This window comes from Micropterus salmoides, unplaced genomic scaffold (genome assembly GCF_014851395.1).
Source record: "Micropterus salmoides isolate LMB-PRFRI ecotype aquatic unplaced genomic scaffold, ASM1485139v1 Ms_hic_scaffold_8, whole genome shotgun sequence".
Lineage (NCBI taxonomy): Eukaryota > Metazoa > Chordata > Actinopteri > Centrarchiformes > Centrarchidae > Micropterus > Micropterus salmoides.
In genome coordinates, this window is record NW_024044570.1 from 27,095,839 (window position 1) to 27,115,015 (window position 19,177).

Below are 19,177 nucleotides of genomic sequence, written 5' to 3' on the forward strand. Positions count from 1 at the left end.
TGTGTTCTTTAAAGAAATAGTTCAACTTCTGCTGAGTTAGATAAGATTATTTCTACCCTGTCATGTCTGTACAGTAAATATGAAGCTTCTGCCAAACATACCTTCCATCCATACATTATCCATTTGGCTACTGCCAGACTGGAAACGAGACGAACCAAACCCCCAGTAAAAAAAACAAAAAACAAAAATATCAGCGGGCGCCGCAAGAGAAATTTTTTGACTAAGCGTGAATCAACTCCGCCCAGCTGATGCAACACCGGCATCAACCGTGATAGTAATTAAGTGCAACACGCGTTGTGAGTCCAGACAGTTGTGACGAGAGGCAACATAACTGGTAGAGTTTTGTAATATAAACATCTATAAACTGAGGCACAACCTTGCTCTGTTTCAGACTGTGAGCTCCACTTTATTGGAGATACTAAAGTTAACGTGTGTGGATTTTTGGTGAGATTTCTGCCTGATCAGTAGTGCAACTTATGCAGTCCCAAACTGTGTCGGTCAAACAGTCAAAAGGGGATATTATCAGTGGAGCAATAACAGGGCAGGGGGGAAGAATTTCAAATGTGCCTAGGGCCCATGTAGACGCATATTCATTGGAAATGTATGCCTTTTGAGAGTTGACGAAAGCTAGCTCCTGTACACATAGTGGGCACATTATCTTGTTTTATTTACGAAAGGGGCATTCAAGAGGGGACCTGTCCAGGGTGTACCCCGCCTTTCGCCCGATGTCAGCTGGGATTGGCTCCAGCTCCCTGGACCCTGTACGCAAGATAAACGGTTGACGATGGATGGATGGCATTCAAGAGGGCACTTGTGTTTTACTGGGGTTAACTGCACTGGGTTAAGAGATAGTCTGGCACATAGTCTCCTTATAAAACCAAGACATTTTTGGTTCTTGTACAGATTAAACAAATAAAATATAACATGTTAATTTGTGTGTTTTAGAGGTATTGGTAGGTGGATATTGTTTTCTTTGGACAGAGCCAGGTTAGCAGTAAGGTTTTATGCTAAGTTAAGCTAACCGGCAGCTAGCTGTAGCTTCATATTTATCATAATGACACGAGAGTGGTGTCAGTCTTTTCATGGAACTCTAGGCAAGAAAGCATAATGTAAGTATGGCATGTTGTTCTAAAAATGTCAAACTATTCTTTTAAAAAAACCCACACAGCTTGAATACATTTTAATTTAACTGAATTTATATAAACATTGTAAAACTAAAATCCAGTATACTTCATGCAGGACTATTAAATATATCTTTTAAAAAAGTTTTAAGAACAACAAATAGTGTAATGCCACAGTAAGCCCGCAGCAGTATTAGTCATGGTGTTTTTGTGAAGTCATGTCAAAACAGTGGTTAACAAGATAGCGAGTTTACTTGGGGAAACACAACAGATTGAGAACAGATAGCAGCAGAAACAACCTGCATATCACCTCCACTGCAGGTTAACAAAACTGAATAGTGCTGCACAGGGACAAACTAAAGAATCTCATCAAAATGAAAGCTTTCCCAATTCAGGTTAATGAAATCAGTTCTGCTGAGGATGTGGGGTGGGGTGGAATTACAATTAGGAAAAAAAGTATCCACGGTTGATTCTGTTCACTTTATTTCAGTACATGTTACTCATACAAAATAATCTGTACAAAGGCTAAAATAGGTCATATTTTTGCATAGAAGGAACAGTGATGTAAAACATAAAGCCAGGATGGAATGGCACAATAAACTCTACTCACTATCACACATGGGCCTTAGGTTAAAAAAGGGATAAAGCTCCATACAAAAATACTCTGCTGCTCACTCCATGCTGTAGAAACACGAGACAAATTGGTGATGGTTCCCACTTTCATCATCTCCCTTTTGTTCTTTAAAAAACCCCTCTGCTCAACTGGCTGACTACCATTAGCTCATCTCAGAGTCTTTAGGACAACAGTCCTTCACGGTTTGTGATTTTTTTTTTAAAAGAGGCCATTTTAAGGCAGCAATGCCAATCTCTTTCATTAATTACACCATGGGACCTGCTGCGACACCGCTTCACTTTGCTCTTCATACCAAGTCCTGTCTTCCAGCCCACAAAAAATCTGGCATCAAATACTGTTTAAATGCTGCATATATAACTGACAGTGACATAAAAAGGGAATTCATCAGGAGCACCGAGTCATTAAACATGAAAGGCAATGAGCGTACGGTATCGTGGGATTTTGTGACACTCTTTTCTTTATTTAAAAATAGTTGATTTAGAGAATAAAGAGAAGGTTGTGCACCACCTAGTATAGATATTCAGAGTGCTTTCACATGTAGCAGAAAACTCCACAGGACAAGGCTGGCAGGTATCAGGTAGTGCCACCCAGCAGAACACAACATCAAACACACCATTTCTAGAGCATACATTTCCACTGCTCAGATATTCAGCACTAGCACGGGTGACGGATTAGGAGGAAATTACGGAAATTATATGTCAAAAAAAAGAAAGAAAGAAAAAGAAAACCATAAAATCCTAAACAGTTTCTGTGTGTCAAAATTCTTCACAGCAGACAAAACCCAATTACTGCATGTGCATTCTTTCTTTACAGGCTCTGTGGCTTACTTGGAGTACTTCCATACATACTCCTTCCAAAACAAACAAAAACAAAAATACAGAAAAAAGTGTCTCACTACAAGATGCGAATGCAGTCAAAGAAAATATGAAAACCATACTGACAAAAACACAAATTTACATCAAATTTACACTGTTCCTGTACTTCCTGTAAGAAGAAACAGAGGCAGAAAAACGATCAAACTATAAATGGGTAACTTATCGGTGGAAGGTATGTCCGAAAATGAGTAGAAAAGAGCATAGGTTGTTCGATTTAGAAAACAGCTTGTTTTAATTAGAAAATGTCAAACTGTCAATGTAAATGTGATAAGTGGCAGAGGTAAAGTATAACAGTAAGTTACATCAGTTGATAGAATTAGCATATTTACATTTGGGGCTAACCTAAAGGGCCGATATACTGTAGGACATGAGCTCTGTGTTGTTCAGTGTCATCTAATAGATCATGCTCTAGAAATACATAATGGGCCGTATACTGGCAGCTTTAAAAGACATACTGCTGATTGTTCCAGCACATTCTTGTTTAATTAAACTAGGTCCTAATAAAGAGAAGCAGGACGACAAGCGTGCAGTATGTCTTTTGTGCGCTTCACCCGATGCTAGATGCAAAATTTTCCCTCTATTAATTCTGACCTAATTGTGTTAACTGCCTGTAGCAATGTTAAGACAGAAAGGCGTTTTTGCACCTTGTAGAGGAACATCGCAAAGACTAATCCTGTAAGAAACAAATTCTTAATGGTGTCATGTTCTCATAATCGGTGCCAATGACATTCTGTCATGAATGGAGAAAAAAAAGCCAGTAAAAACTGCCTACAACGAGAAAAAATAACAGTACATCGTATAAAAACAAACATTAAAACAGTGACAACCAATTTATACAAAAATAACATCATTAAACAGCTTTTGTTAAAATGGCATTCATCGCTGCATTCTAAAAACATGAAGGAACATTTTCTCCGATATAAACCGTGAAAACTAGGTGACAGTGGCAGAGTGGAAATGGAGTTCACACAGAGCAGAGAATGTCAGCACAGTCAGATCAGTCAGGGGGCAAAGAGTTACACAGTTTGCAGGCTGGGTCTCTGAAGTATGACGTCAGATTTGGAGACAGACGCTGGATTTGTTTTATTTGCACTTATCTCACATTTCCTGTGGCATGTGCGTTTTAACACTTTCCCACCCCATGCAAGACGAAGCAACACAGCAAAATATTTATCTTGGGTTTCTTCTGAAATTCCTTGCCTGCAGTTAGTTGTACAATTCAGTCTGATTTACAGAACTAGTTCTAGATATTTCTCCTATAACCCCTTCTGGGTGCAGAATATACCTCACACCTGCTTCGAGGCATCCAAAGAGTGCAGCTGTATTTCTACAGTGTCAGTGCTGCCAGCTATCGTATATGTAACGCGGGGTGTCTGCAGAGCGAGGCAGTAAATAAGGGATGTGTAGAGAGTTTGTGCAGGCAGCCAAGCAGAGGAGATGTGACCGCTCGTGACGGCGCTGTACATCAGCAGCTGTCATGTTCCCCCCTGGACACAGCAAGAAGAGTCGGCGCATATGGGGGCAGGCAGTGAATCACAGCCAGCAGGGTCGCTGCACATAACCACCTAAATCTGTTGCTTCCTGATGCACGAACCCCCCCACCCACTTTCTAAATATGTGTCTCTCAGATTAAGTCATTATAAAACCAGTAAACAAACAAACAAACAAAAACTTTAAGAGTGACTTCAGGTGAGACTCTGAGTCAGACAGGCCGCCAGACTGGAAGAATGTCTAATTTTTGTCCATGTAGCAGCAACGCAGTGTCTAAGTTCCAATGCTTCATCCAAAGCGATCACTTCTGGTCCCCATTATTTCTCTACTCTGTAGACAGCAGCAAAAAATGATCATCTGTCTTCTCCAGTTAAAGGGTAATTCCAGTTTATTACAAGTTGAACTTATTTCTGTAGTTTGGGCCATCATTACTATCAGTAATAGTCCTGCAAGTTCTTCGCTGAGATCTGGGAATGTGGCAACATTTCTAAAAAGAAGTCTGCTGGGGCAACGAGCACATAGCCAATTGAAACGTGTCTGGGCTTGTACTCGCTGATTGGTTGTTTTTCTTTTTTTCTTTCGGTTGTTGGAGAAACCAACAAGCCACTCAGTGCACTGGGGATCACTTCCTGTGCCAGAGTGACAAAAATCGGCTGTGTCCGAAATCACTCCCCCTTTGCCATATAGTGCAATATTTTTACTGTCCCACATTTTTAGTATCTGAATTCGGAGAGTGAAATTTATGCCCAACACAGTGCCCTCCAAAGTCCCCACAATGGATGAATCTAATCATCCAGAGTAATCACCTATGTCGGTGTGCCGGGCTTTTGTATCAGCAAATTTCTTCAACCTCTGTGAACAACAGCAGTTTCCAGACTGACTTTTGGGTTCAACTTTGACCTGTTGTCCTTTCTGTAGAAGTGTGAACACAGTTTTCCTGTGCAATGAGGTATTATTACTGACATTTCGAGAGCACTCGCTTTCTGTTTTGTGAATAAAGCGGTTGCTAATCTGGTTAAACTGTTGGCATGTTTAAAACCTGCCTGATCGTTTCTTGCCCTTGTAGGATGGTGTGGAAATGCTGTAGCCATGTTCTCAAACCTCATCATTTACTTTTGCGAGTACACTGTCAGAACTGATGACAAAAAAAATCATAATCAAATAATGGCCTAAACTTATTCTGTATTAATTAGCTAATCCTTTTCACCACCGCCTCTCACAAGCTCAGATATGTTGAAGCCTAAAACAAATACACCGGTGGGCATTTTCTCTAAGTCGCCACAGCAGATGTAGAACTATTTTCAGTCTTAAGGATGTAGGCTGATGCTCAGATCTCCTGCAGCGAATCAGACATAAACAGACATGTCCTACAGGGCATGTTGCCATACCTATCTGTCTCAGCTTTGATCTGCCTACACTCCCTCCTGCCTCTCCTGTGGTTGCAAGAAAAGGATGCTTACGTAAAATTGGTAAGAAGTTGCGAACCAGAGGTGGAACTACATGATAAGGAGGAATGGTGGTGTGTGTATGGATAGAGCATGCTTTCTGACATTTGGGAAAGAAATTTTGGGGGGGGGGGGAGTGAGGCAGGAGCACTTGACAGCCAGAGAGAGAACAAGGAGGGCAGAGCAAATGGATGAGAGCTCAAGAATATAGAGAAGAAAGGCTCTAGCCGCCTCCGCTAACACAATTGATTGCAACAAGGAGACAACATGTCTACTTTGTTTTTGCCCCCTGTGCCCTTGCTTCTCCATGTTTCTATGTGCTGTTTGATTTTTTGCTCTGCAGCTTGGACAATGTGATAAAATTCAGTCTATTGTCTGGAAGGGGGGACTACATCACCCAGATCTCTTCACTTGACAGTCCTGGTGGAGACCTAATAAACAGCCATTTTTACACCATTTGTATTGTCTCTCAGGGAATGGGAATACTGCTGCTGTGTAGCAGTACAAATTGTGTGCGTGTGTTCCCAGGCAGATTTGTGCATTAAAATGTATTATTCAGAGGATACTGCAGAGTTTGGTATAAAACAAATCCACTGATGATTCCTCACGCGTACATGACGTCCCTCCATCACACTTGCTTTACCCAAATCTGCACGGCTGAATGAAATAAATATGAAGCATGGATTACATGTCTGTGCCCCTCTGCAGCAACGTCACGTCAAATCCAACCCCACACACACACTGCATGTCTGAGAACTCATTGCACTGATCTGTTCAACACTCACATTCCACAGGAACGTCAATGACATACTTAAAAAAACAAATAAAACAAAATAAAGACGTTTGACATTTCGACGACAAAGGTAAGGTAAAGTAGAAAACTAGCATGCCATGTTGGAACTTTTTTTCATTTACAAGTGAAAAGGGAGCTTGACTTTAGTCAACATAAGGAAAAAGGATATGATCAGTTTCATATGTTCTCTTTGCCTCAGATTGGGGTGCGTGGGCATTAGTTAAGTGTTCATTGTCTGAAAGTCCGTCCTTTCCAGCAAATTGTTAGTCCAAGCAAAAAAAGAATTTTTTTTTAAATAAAATAAAATAAATGTACTCAAGAGGAGTGACAAACCAATGGGATTCTCTTCCTTGCCAAAAGTAGGTGTCCCTTCTCTTCCAGTTGTGTTACTCTTTGGCAAAATGAATGGTGAGAGGAGAGAGCAGAATAGAGCGGGGACCCAGCTGGAATCTGTACAGAAGGTATAGGAGGGGAGGGGGGGCAAAAGATGCTCTAAAGAGGTTGTAAATTAAGGGGGGAAGTAGGGGTGTTTAAATCAGAGTCTTATCCCATTAGGCAGTGGGGCTCCTCTCCATTGGGCACCTCTCCTCAAGGCTAAGCGTCGTACTTCTTCCCCGTTCTGTGGATGTGATGGAACAGCGTCATGGAGAACGCCATACCCAGGAGCTGTGGGGGAAACGAGAAGGAGATAGTGAATTTGTGTCTGCATGTATGCATGTGTTTACGCATGATATATGTGTGTGTCTGTGTGGTCTTTTCGATGTTGATGCTATGGGCTGTCATGTGTTTTGATGCACAATAAATCCTGTGGTGGGGCACCAGCACATTTTCGTTCAGTCTCTTTTACTCAGATGGCCTTCATAGCAGGCTCTGGAATCTTTGTGATGGAAAAAGAAAATGTACAGCATGCACAAGCATTAAGTCAGTGAAGTAAATTGAGATGCCACTGAATCAAAGTAGCCAGCTATCTCTTTGAAGTTTCCATTACCCCTGATACTTCTACATCAAACACAGTCATAAGGCTGATCCTAAAACTATTATCTGGCAAAGTTCGGATGGCACGGAAATGGCAAAGTACTCTATGGTGCATTGTCTATACTGAAAAGGCAAGGTGAACTTCCTGTAAACAACCTCCACTGGGGATTCCTACAGGATGTGATTATGCCAGGGAAAGCTGCTGATTCTCTTTTATTTTAACTCAAAACCTAAATTATGGGGCTGCTTCAGAGAAAATGCTACTTTAACTCGCTGTCAATCAAAACACAAAAGTCAAAAGTGCCATTTGAGGTAAATATCCAGCTTAGAGGGAGTTAGGACCAATGAAAAACTGTCTTAGTGCTTCTAAACCAACACAATTATTTATATGTGGCTCAAAGTTTTGCCTGCTTCATTGAGTCTGAGTGAGACAGCAGTACAAGACTCCTCAAAGCTAATTCATCATCCATATATAAATACAGCTGAGATTTCTAAAACCAATGTGGTTGAAGTTATATAGGCTTTTGCCAAAATCAGTTGTATGCTGCTAGTCTAAGTCATTCATTAAACAGTTCTCTGTTACTCTGGCTATTATGTAACATTGTAACATGTAACATTGCAGTTACATAATAGGGCGTCGGCTTTTCATGATGCTCATCGCTCTCATGTCCTCCGCCTTGCCTTCGAGTAATTTAACAGCTCAAGGTCTGTTTTTCGACTCTGCCACCCTCACCTGAAAAGAAGAACCTGAGTGAGGAGAGTGTGTATGTGTGTGCGTATGTCAATAAATCACTGTCAGCCGAGTCAGTGTTGTGGGGTTTCATTCTGCATGAAGACATTATCACTCCCCAAAAATGACCAATATTTGTCCCTCTTCTGCATATGCATACTGTGTGTATATGTGTGTGTTTGGACAAGAATGAACAGACAGAGGAGAGATGGTGTCAGAGAGAGAGAAAAGAGTCTGAGTTGGAATAAATGCATGTGAGCATGTACGAAGAGTGTGATGTCATGAATACATAAAGATTGGAAGGTGGTCAATATATAATGCTGACTTTCCCTCAGTGAGGTGGTGACCTTACAGTAAAGCTCAGGCACCATCTTCCCCTAATAACCTTGGAAATGCGCAGCTATGGATTCATGTATTAGCAGACTGAGGACTTGTCTTGCATGAGCACAGTCATAGGGAGGGCAGTAAAGCAAGAGGGAGTAGTGAAAGCATTAAAAGTCAAAAGGAAAAAGCATAGTGCAGGTGATGATACACCGCATGTACAGAAATTTTAATTGCCTTTCCATCCTCATGGTTTTCTTTTTGTGCATAACAAAAAGTGGAAAAAAATATCAAAAACAAAAAACAAAACAGTCGACAACAGTCGCAAAAATGTTTTTACACTTGGCTGAGGAGCAAAAGCTGAAAATGCGATGAAAACAGACATGATGTACATGAAGGACATGACTTAAGTGTCACTCGAGCAGATGAAAACAACAGATCTGTGTGGACTGATAATCTTCTTGTCGGCAACGTTCCTCAAATACTATGTAAAACAAAAATAAATGACATATTTCCATCACGTTTTCTACATCATTTCTGCATTTCGTTTTGGTAAATTCATTTAAAATTTGCACTACATTTAGAGGGAAAGTTGATTGAGTAGTGAGTGCCATAAAGGTATTTTATGTAAAGGTTGCAAGGACAGAAATTGGCAGACAACAGACAACAGAGTTTTCTCTTAATGTGCACTATATGTGATAGAGTAGGAGCTGAAGGAATGACATATAGAATTGCAAGGTGAAATGTTGCCTTGTTAGATAGGTGCATGAATAGATTAAATTGACCAGATAAAAGGGTCCAATACTGAAGCAAAGACATTTCCTTCCATCCATTTACATCAGGCAGGGTCCTCTGAACATCACTTCAACAACAGTGTATTACAGGGTGGCACATATAGACAGACAATTATTCCCACTCATTGGGCACACTCATGGGCAATTTAGTGTCTCAAATTGTCATCAACATTTAAGTCTTTGGAGCCAAGAGAACAAGCCCCCAGCTGGGTGTTTCTGGATCCAAACCCAGGACTGTCTTGCTGCCCACTGCGCTTGCCCATAAAAAAAGACGTGTCAGTGTGAGCTAAAAATGTTTAAACTTGAGTGAGAACCTCCCACCTATCCCAGGGCTTTATGACTCCAGTTCAAAAATATACAGACTACAGGAAAAAGGAGAGCCTATACGAAAATTGGAGAAAGAAATGAGTTCCTGATGAGTTCTGAAATCAGTCAGAGTCTGAGTTGTCACACAAACACAGCATAGACACTGACATTGCAAGCATTACAGTTGATACCTTGGTTGTTTGGAGAGAATAAACAAAACAACAGTCAAATCTGTGCAAAAACAAAGCAAGAATACATGTTTTGTTCAGTCTGAAGACACTTAGGACATAACCTCCAAGTAAGTGGAAACTAGTGAAAACTACTTCAAAGACAGTGAGACACTCACTGTACAAAGACGTATAGATGTAAAGAACAGTTTAGGACTAAGAGAAACTATCTTAAGAGGAATATCTCTCGCACCTTCCTACAGTGTCTTTAATCTGCGACTATACCTGCTCTTCTATATTCAGTATCTCCACTCTCCTATCTTCGCTCCTTATACATGGCTACAGCCTGTTGGCATAAAGCCAGGTGGCTTTGATTCTCCCAGACAGGACCAGGGTGCAGAAGACAGTGACTTCAATATTTCAAGATGTGTGGGTGCCCAGAACGCCCACTGAGCATCATAACTTTCTCAGTAGATGGTGGTGGCCACTAGATGTACATGTTTTTTAATAAACAGAGATAGAGAAGAAGAAACAGAGATAGAGAAGAAATGGGGAACAAATTTTTCACTAAGCCTCCTACCTGCACTACTAAGATGACCATGCCAATGGTTCCCAGCAGGTGCTTGTTGTCATCCAGCCATTCCTCCACTTTCTCGAAGCAGCCCTAAAATGGAACAAAACCTTGTAAAGAGACCACTAAACATATGTGTATTTTTAGTGTGGCATAGGAATCATGTCACTTTACTTGCAGTGATGCTTGTAACCTGTTCGGTCAACTAGAAAAACCATCCAGTTCACGCTTTTATAGCTTCTCTTACATAAGAGATGTACCCTTGGATGAATGAACAACAGGTTGAGGTGTAAAAACAAATTAATTACCCATGAGTAATGACTTTTATATGCAGACTTATAGGCCATATGGACAGACGTGTGCACTAACTCTTAAATGTATTCCCACCTGGGTTCATTCAGAGGTAACTCACTGGCAGGGAGGTAGGGTGAAGGATGTAATGGTGGTTTCAGCTGCAAACTGGTGCCCCTTCTTAAGTGTGGCTGCTGAGGCAGCATGTAAGGCTTTACTATATAGTGTGTGGCCCTCTCCTCTGGGCAGGATTACGCACAAGCTTTTAGCGCTGCGCTTTCCCAATGGGCCAGCTCAATGTCTGCCTATTCTCACTTTAGCAATTATATTACAGCTTTTAATCCCCTACTTTGGCCCTGCTAACAAACCACATGTCAAACCAATAGCAGATTAGACTTGTAATGGGGGAGACTGGTGAACATTGTGCTGCAATGTCTTTGAGAAAAAGGGACTGATGTCTCATGCATAATGAAAAGAAACAAACAGCACGGTCAGAATTCAGTAATAAGACGAAAACAGCTACTTTAAGTACACACAGATGGTTGTAAAAGCCACTACTGAACAGATAGACCAGAGATTTAAAGTATATAAAATATATGATTTTTGTGTCCCCCGTGAATCCTGTACTAATAATAGTCAGTGTCAAAGATCAACATAATTATTATTTTAAACCATATATATTCTAACACAACTTAGTGAGAAATGGCAAGACCATATGGATCTGGCTGATGATGCATAATGATACTGTACAGAGACACAAAACAACAACAAATGACACAACCCTGTGGTCGTTTTGTGTCTCTCTGTAGAAGTTTTGTATCTCTTTCCAGTCATTTTGTTTCTGTATGTAGCCATTTTTTTTCTCCATGTAGTGGTTTTGTGTCTCTTTGTAGTCATTTTGTTTCTCCATGTAGTGGTTTTGTGTCTATTTGTAGTCATTTCTTTCTGTATGTAGTCATTTTCTTTCTCTATGTAGTGGTTTTGTGTCTATTTTTAGTCATTTTGTTTTTCCATGTAGTGGCTTTGTGTCTATATGTAGTCATTTTGTTTCTCCATGTAGTGGTTTTGTGTCTATTTGTAGTCATTTTCTTTCTCTATGTAGTGGTTTTGTGTCTATTTGTAGTCATTTTGTTTCTTTCTCCATGTAGTGGTTTTGTGTGTATTTGTAGTTATTTTCTTTCTATTTATAGTCATTTTCTTTCTCTATGTAGTCATTTTGTTTCTCCATGTAGTGGTTTTGTGTCTATTTGTAGTCATTTTGTTTCTCCATGTAGTGGTTTTGTGTCTATTTGTAGTCATTTTCTTTCTCTATGTAGTGGTTTTGTGTCTATTTGTAGTCATTTTCTTTCTGTATGTAGTCATTTTCTTTCTCTATGTAGTGGTTTTGTGTCTATTTGTAGTCATTTTCTTTCTCTTTGCAGTCATTTTCTTTCTCTATGTAGTGGTTTTGAGTCTCTTTGTAGTCATTTTCTTTCTCTATGTAGTGGTTTTGAGTCTCTTTGTAGTCATTTTCTTTCTCTATGTAGTGGTTTTGAGTCTCTTTGTAGTCATTTTGTTTCTCTATGTAAAGGTTTTGAGTCTCTTTGTAGTCATTTTGTTTCTCTACGTAGTGGTTTTGTGTCTCTTGTAGTCATTTTCTTTCTCAATGTAGTGGTTTTGAGTCTCTTTGTAGTCATTTTGTTTATGGTTTTGTGTCTCTTTATAGTTATTTTGTTTCTCTATGTAGTGGTTTTGTGTGTATTTGTAGTTATTTTCTTTCTCTTTGTAGTCATTTTCTTTCTCTATGTAGTGGTTTTGAGTCTCTTTGTAGTCATTTTGTTTCTCTATGTAATGGTTTTGAGTCTCTTTGTAGTCATTTTGTTTCTCTATGTAATGGTTTTGAATCTCTTTGTAGTCATTTTGTTTATAGTTTGATGTCTCTTTCAAATTATTTTGTTTCTCTATGTAGTGGTTTTAAATCTCTTTGTAGTCATTTTGTTTCTGTATGTAGTCATTTTGTTTCTCTATGTAATGGTTTTGAGTCTCTTTGTAGTCATTTTGTTTCTCTATGTAATGGTTTTGAATCTCTTTGTAGTCATTTTGCTTCTGTATGTAGTCATTTTGTTTCTCTATGTAGTGGTTTTGAGTTTCTTTGTAGTAATTTTGTTTCTGTATGTAATGGTTTTGAGTCTCTTTGTAGTCATTTTGTTTCTCTTTGTAGTGGTTTTGTGTCTCTTTGTGGCCATTCATTTCAAAAAGAAATGTGACTTCAAACAGAAGCTCTGGCCCAGGGACCAAAAAACATGTTGCATTTACATTACAACCAATGTGAACTCACCCTGTTCCAGAACATGGTGGTAGAGTTACGCCCACAGTTCTGGTAGTGCTCCTGGCAGCAGCGGTCAGGAACTACCTTCTCCTTCAGGGCATCGTGCCAGTCGGTGTATGCTATCACACCGCAGCACTTCCACTGGGAATAACACACACACACCGGACACAAGATTAGTTAATGCTTCCTGCCAGTCCGGGGAGACCTCAAACTAACTTTTATGTAACAAGTATTGTAATTAGTCCCTGTGCTTTAGAGAACTGCAATAATGGAATGAAGTGTATGTTAATGTCGCATTAATGCCACAGCCAGGAATGCATTAGCTGGAATATTTCAGGAAAAATGTTGCATTTAGGTATAAACATCTTTTGCATTTTTTTAATGCATGTATCACTTCAAGTATGTGAGAAAACTGTCATGCTGATGTTTCTAATATTTGATGTAATATGCTGTGTGAGATCTGCCTACCTCTGCCTGGATGATGTTCCAGGCATTTCGCAGGCCTATGTTGTTTTCTGAGTTATAGAGAGCCAGCCCGTCCTTCAGGTCCTGCTTGGCATTCTCACTCACCTGGAGACGAAAAAGACAACACCAGCCCTGGTTAGAGATCTTGGTATGAAGGGGTTAGTTAAGCTAGAACTGTTAATTAAGTTATAGCATTAATTATTTTCTTTATATTGGTATAGGCAGTTGAAACTTGAGTGTTTGTAAGAATGCATTAACATTATTCTGCTCTTTTCAAACTATCGATAATGATGGTGTCCATGGGGTCCCAGTACTTTTGAGTGTTTTTAGAGGATAATGTATGATTGATCATGGATTCAACTAATTAATCATGGTGAAAATAGTGCATAGACACAACTAGAATGTAAAGACAGAAAGTACAAGTGGAAAACAACAGCAGCTCAGCTACATGTAACTTTTTCTTGTCATCTAAAAATAACCCTGCTGCAGCGACTTGGACTTTTGCATGATGACTGAAGATCTGACACGTCATGTGTCGCTTCGCTCCACACACACATCTTCAACATGCCCTTCAGCAGAGCTAGCAAATCATTTTCCTCTTGATTGAACCCCAACAATGTGCTCAGGGTTGTGCCATGTCTGATGGAGATTAATATCTCATTGGATGTGTTAATGAGATACAAAATCAGAGCTTTCGTTCTCCTGCAGTTTGCTTTGCCCGTGGGGATTTGCTAACTGCCAGGACAGATTGAAAGGGGCTTCAGATAAGGGGTAATTATAACTGGAAAAATGACATGCACTGCCAGAACCATGCTGTACATCTTCACAGGCAATACAAGTTATATTACAACAAAAGGAACATACTTGCTTTAATAGTTAGAGCTTAAGGCCTCAAACTGTACCTGGAAAAAGAAATCTGCACACAATCAGTAATAAATCCTTCAGTTAAAAAATTATAGAAAAAAAGGAAATTGAAGCAGCCTGGTAGATAACATTATAACATTTATAAAAAATACAATTTCAATGTCACTTGACTAATTAGTTGTGTAGCTCTGCAGAGACCTGTATTCTGTACACTGTACAGAACATGAGATGGACCAAACCTTACTTTGATCATACAGAAAACTAGATTAAGCTTTTAATTAAGTGGTTCAGCAATTTATTGGTGGGAAGAAAACCCTCAAACCCTTGTTTTTTGAGCTGCAAGGCATAAGAAAACTATTTGCTGAATTAAACATAAATGTGAAACAGATTTTTTACAGAACAATTAAAGTTTCCCTGGCAATAAAATGCTTTAGTAGTCATTAATCATGCAAAATCCATTTATAACATCCGCTAAAACATTTGGAATAAGATTAGTATCATTTCAAATCACATTCTTCTTTCTTGCTCTGTAACTTTGCTGATGCAGAGGAGCGCATCTATGTATTGCACCTCGAGCTGCAGGCCCTACCATATCTGTCCTTGTGCAGGAAAATGAGATGAAGAGCAGCATCATCAATCTTTGCCTCATACTTTGTTTCTATGCTCTATCTTCTCCTCGCCATCTAGGCTATGTGATGCGGCTCGCTCATTACTGACTCCTCACTAACACAGTCACTAGAGACAAGGGGCCCCCCTACTACAATAAAAATCATTCTCTGGGTCTCTGTACATCTTCCATTTCATGTGTGGAAGTCTTTGTAACTGCGTGAAATGAAACTTAATGATCAAGACTTACCGCTAACGATATGCAGACAAATGGCTGCAGAACAAACAGGGATTTGATCATGCAACACTCTGCCCCATTTTCCCCTTGCAAAAGGAGCAGATACAAACACATCTTTGTTGCTTTAGCCTATTTTTTCTGAAAAGGAAAAATAACTTCTTGAATGTTGCTGGTTCTGGAAATTGTTCACAAATAACAGTCCAATATCATACTTTGGCAACATCTCACTCCTGGTAAGTTTTCTCTGAAAGTTGCTACTGGGCATTAATGCAATACCTCCAGTGTGGAATATTGACAAAACCCTGACACATGGCTCATACTTCTCATTAAATAGATAAGCTTGTGGTTTGCTCTGGGCTGACCAAGTCCATGCTCAGCAATACAGGACAGCACATTCATCACAGAAATCTAGGGTTCAGCGCAGCCAGCAGGGCGAACACACACGAGTCACAGAAAGGGAGAAAACAGAGGGAGATGTGCAGGTATACACGTTGACAGGGCGGGGGAAGGAATACGCTTTCTACCCAAATTGGTGTGTGTTTTCTGTCACTGTGCATAAAAGCAGAGAGCAGACAGTGGGTGGTGGATTGTCTTGTAAACACCTGTCTATCACTTGTAATAACACAATACATCCAGCCAGTACTGAACTTACAAAATGCAAAGGTATATGCTTTTTTCATTTATTTTTTCTGATCCCAGGACAGAGACATTAATAACTTCCTGCTGTCAGAATTGGACCCCAGATCTGGTGTGAACCCCTTGGGGACCAGGTACACTGGGACTTGGCACTGTGCAGACATGGAGCCACACTGCTAACACATTTTCATAGAACCGTGACCATGACCGTGCTGTCTGCTCCAATTTTTATAAATGTGAAAGAGCAGATCTTTTTGTCAGTGTTTCATTGTTGAACATGCACCTCAAATCCAATTTTCCTGTTCAAACAGCAAAGGTCACATCTGCACAACGTAGGTGACACATTCTGCCATGGGAAGAACACATTTGGAGGTATGTGAGTTGTACCTCAGTGCTGATTCTCTTGTATTTCTTTCTCATTAGTTTTGCCTCTGAGGATGACTGACTAACAACTGGTGTCTCAGAGGGCAGTTTAAGTTCCTTACAAGACACGACAATGTGTTGCTTATTTACAGTAGGTGGTGTGATGGGTGTATAGAAGAGCAATTAGTGTATTATGTGAGTCTCTTCACTTTTACCCAACTGCTATTTATCACTTTGAGTGATTGAAATCTTCATATGATGTTAAAGTGTTTATTTACAAATGAATCACCATCTCTGCAGTCCAATTTTACAAATTTCAGTAGTATGGCACCTTCTGTTGGAGCTACACAAGAGCCTGGCATGAATAACTGAAGCAGAGCCATGGCATTGGTCAAAGAAATAAGTGTCTAACATCAACTTCTCACTGAAAATTCTCTCAACATAAACCTGTTGTCAAAATTATTTTGGCTCTTTGGGCAGCACACACATTAATTAATTAATTAATTAATTAATATAAAAATGCTGACTGTAGCCACTTTAAACACTCCTTCCTTTACTTACACATTTACCCTCCTAGAATATAAGGCAGGTTCCTGACACTTACACAACATATCGACAGTCTGTACTGGAGAAAAAATAGGTTCCCATGTGAAATCACATGGAAAATACATGTTTTGGTATGAAATAGTATGGATTATTTGACAACAATGTGGTTACATGTAGGTCAAGTTAAAGCAGGCTTCAGACAAATGCCAAAGGAAAACTGAACCCTCCTCCCCCCATCTCATCTTCAATCTTTAAATATGACTCATTCTATGAAGTCTTAAAAAGCTACATAATTAAGAAGAAAGTGTCACTTAGACTAAAAAAGACTTATTGTCTTCTTCTGAATTGTCAGATCACAGAGAAACTGGTGGCTTAACTCCAGTCAGCTGAACAACAGCCTTGAAAGAGCGTTACCTCATAATTAAGCATAAACTCATGTCAACCCAAAGCATCCTTTTCACATCTAATTTTTTACATTCACTCTAAGCCAAGGTACCTCTTTCAAAAGTGTTCAGAACTGTCATACTCTGTTCCACAATCACTCTTGGTTCACATGTATCCATGGCACACTTGCTCTAATCGTTACATCCTTTCACTCTGTAGCACCCCAAGAACCGAAGCTAACAATATTTTACTGTTGCCCTGATTGCACAGCTCTGGACAAGTGCGTTAGCTAACTGCCCGTAAAAGTAATATAAATGATGTGGAGAGGAACAGGATCTCAACCAGAGGTCTTCAACGGCACATCATTAAACAGGCTACTTAATTCCCTCAGTTGCTCTGCAAGCCTGTGTCGGGTAGCCTGAGGCCAGGGCACTCGACAGAGTAGGGGGAAGACCCACTCTGTAAATGGTGTGGAAAAAGCATGGCCAGGAATTGAACATTATCCTGGCGATATACAAATGCAACACATGACTAGATGTGTCTGCTGGGTTGTTGAGCTTAGTAAGATAAATCAGGCATGCTGTACGGCCTTCCCCTCTTTTATGTGACTAACCTTTCCTTCCTCCTTTATGACAGCATTGCCTTTCTCTAAAACTTTACAGTGACACCTCTCCTCTTTTGATCCTCTCTTCAGACTATTTTTATGTAGTTCTCTATCTCTCCTCTAACAATTTCCCTCCCTAACACATTCATCTTTCTTTCCTTCCCTGCCTAGGATATCTCACCTCCTTTTTTCTCTCAACCGCGTCCACCTGCTTTCCCCTCCTCTTTTTTACTCCTTCCCCTGCATCCCATGCACATGCTTCAGAGCTTCCCTTCTCTGCTTGCCAGGTTCTGCTTCCTGATTCCGAGCTAATAAACCTTCACTGGTGTTCGGCTCGGCATGTTGGGTCGACGGAGGCACAATGAGGCCACAGCGTTAAAGACGGATGGCTGTAATCTGGTTTGTGGCCCAGCCATCTGCTGTAGTCAGCTGGTTGCTAACTGCAGGGCCAGCCTATAGTATACTACAGCCTGTACATGGCATTTAATCATAGAGCTTAACACCACTGGACTATGAGGTACCTATATATAAGCTATACCTGAGCTATACTTGGAGGCAAGACTGCTGGGGTGGGGAAGAAGAGAGAGAAATTCTCCATTAAGAAGAAAGCGCTCTACCTCTTAAGCAGGATTAAACGGGTGGAAATGCAGGAGTAAGAAGGGAGACAGGGAGACTGACACAATTAAAGCATCTCGTCAACAGCTTGTCACCAGGAAGGATCACAGAGGCATCACTCATGACTTAAAGATGACCTATTTGAAAGACTAAAATATCTGTTTTGCAGGCCTCTGTCGATACACATTTTAAAGCTGCCAACTACTGTATGTCTTCCAGACTTGTTAATAAATGCTTTGTGATTAGAAGATCAAATAGGAGAAGTGAATTAGTGATTCCTCTGATCACAGGCTGTAGCAGAGGATGAGGAGAGCCTCACATGGCATACTAGATCTCGCTGGAGAGAAGCAAGACAGGAGGAGAGAAAAAAACATTTGAAGTGGGTTGGACACCGATTGTCTTTAATCGAATCCTGACATTCTTTATCATAAAATGCTATCTGTGTAATATCACCACAAATTTGCAGGACATTGTTTTTTGAAGGCAGTCTGAAAATGTCATCTCCAATAACATAATTTGCTGTCATGGCATTGCTTTCCAATGACATTTGAAGACCAATAAAGGGAAATAAATTTGGTAGCGATCAGCATTATCGTGGTCTCACATCCCATTAGGTCTAAGCCAGAGTAAACACAAGATGGGAGGAACATAAAAAACGGTTCCTATTCACTGGAAATTGTGTGAAGGAGACAGTTCTCTCCGACTCACACCCTATCCCTTACTAATGCCGACTCATTTGATTGAACATTTAAGAAATCCTTAGCCCTACTTGGTTATCTCTTCCTGACTTCACAGGTGAAGGGAAGGCGCTGCTGTGAAGTCAAGAGGCTCTCTATTAAAATTCCATCGGAGGGATCAGGGTTTGGAGCCCCCCCGCCCCCCCCCCCAAAGTTAAGCCGGTAATATTTTGGAGATAAGGCTGCAGACATATTTACTCCCGACAGGGTGTGCCTCCGAGACCTGATCCAAATCTGAGAGTGGATTGGCTGCTAAATGAATTTCTTTATCTGCCTGAGAGACTCAGTTTGAGCAAT

At 40.2% G+C, this 19,177-nt stretch overlaps 1 protein-coding gene across 6 annotated transcripts in view; it reads right to left on the bottom strand.

The window, feature by feature from the left end:
- Window positions 1–1,582: 1,582 nt before the first annotated feature.
- tspan9a (tetraspanin 9a) overlaps window positions 1,583–19,177 on the bottom strand; it is a 177,794-nt gene continuing 160,199 nt past the window's right edge. For all 6 annotated transcript variants that reach the window (XM_038707024.1, XM_038707023.1, XM_038707022.1 and 3 more), the window contains 4 exons: window positions 13,291–13,392; window positions 12,832–12,963; window positions 10,233–10,316; window positions 1,583–7,025 (listed from right to left, as the gene is read on the bottom strand). In XM_038707024.1, the coding sequence (XP_038562952.1) occupies window positions 6,954–7,025; window positions 10,233–10,316; window positions 12,832–12,963; window positions 13,291–13,392 (390 nt within the window). In that variant the 3' untranslated portion in view covers window positions 1,583–6,953. The remainder of the gene's footprint in view (window positions 7,026–10,232; window positions 10,317–12,831; window positions 12,964–13,290; window positions 13,393–19,177) is intronic.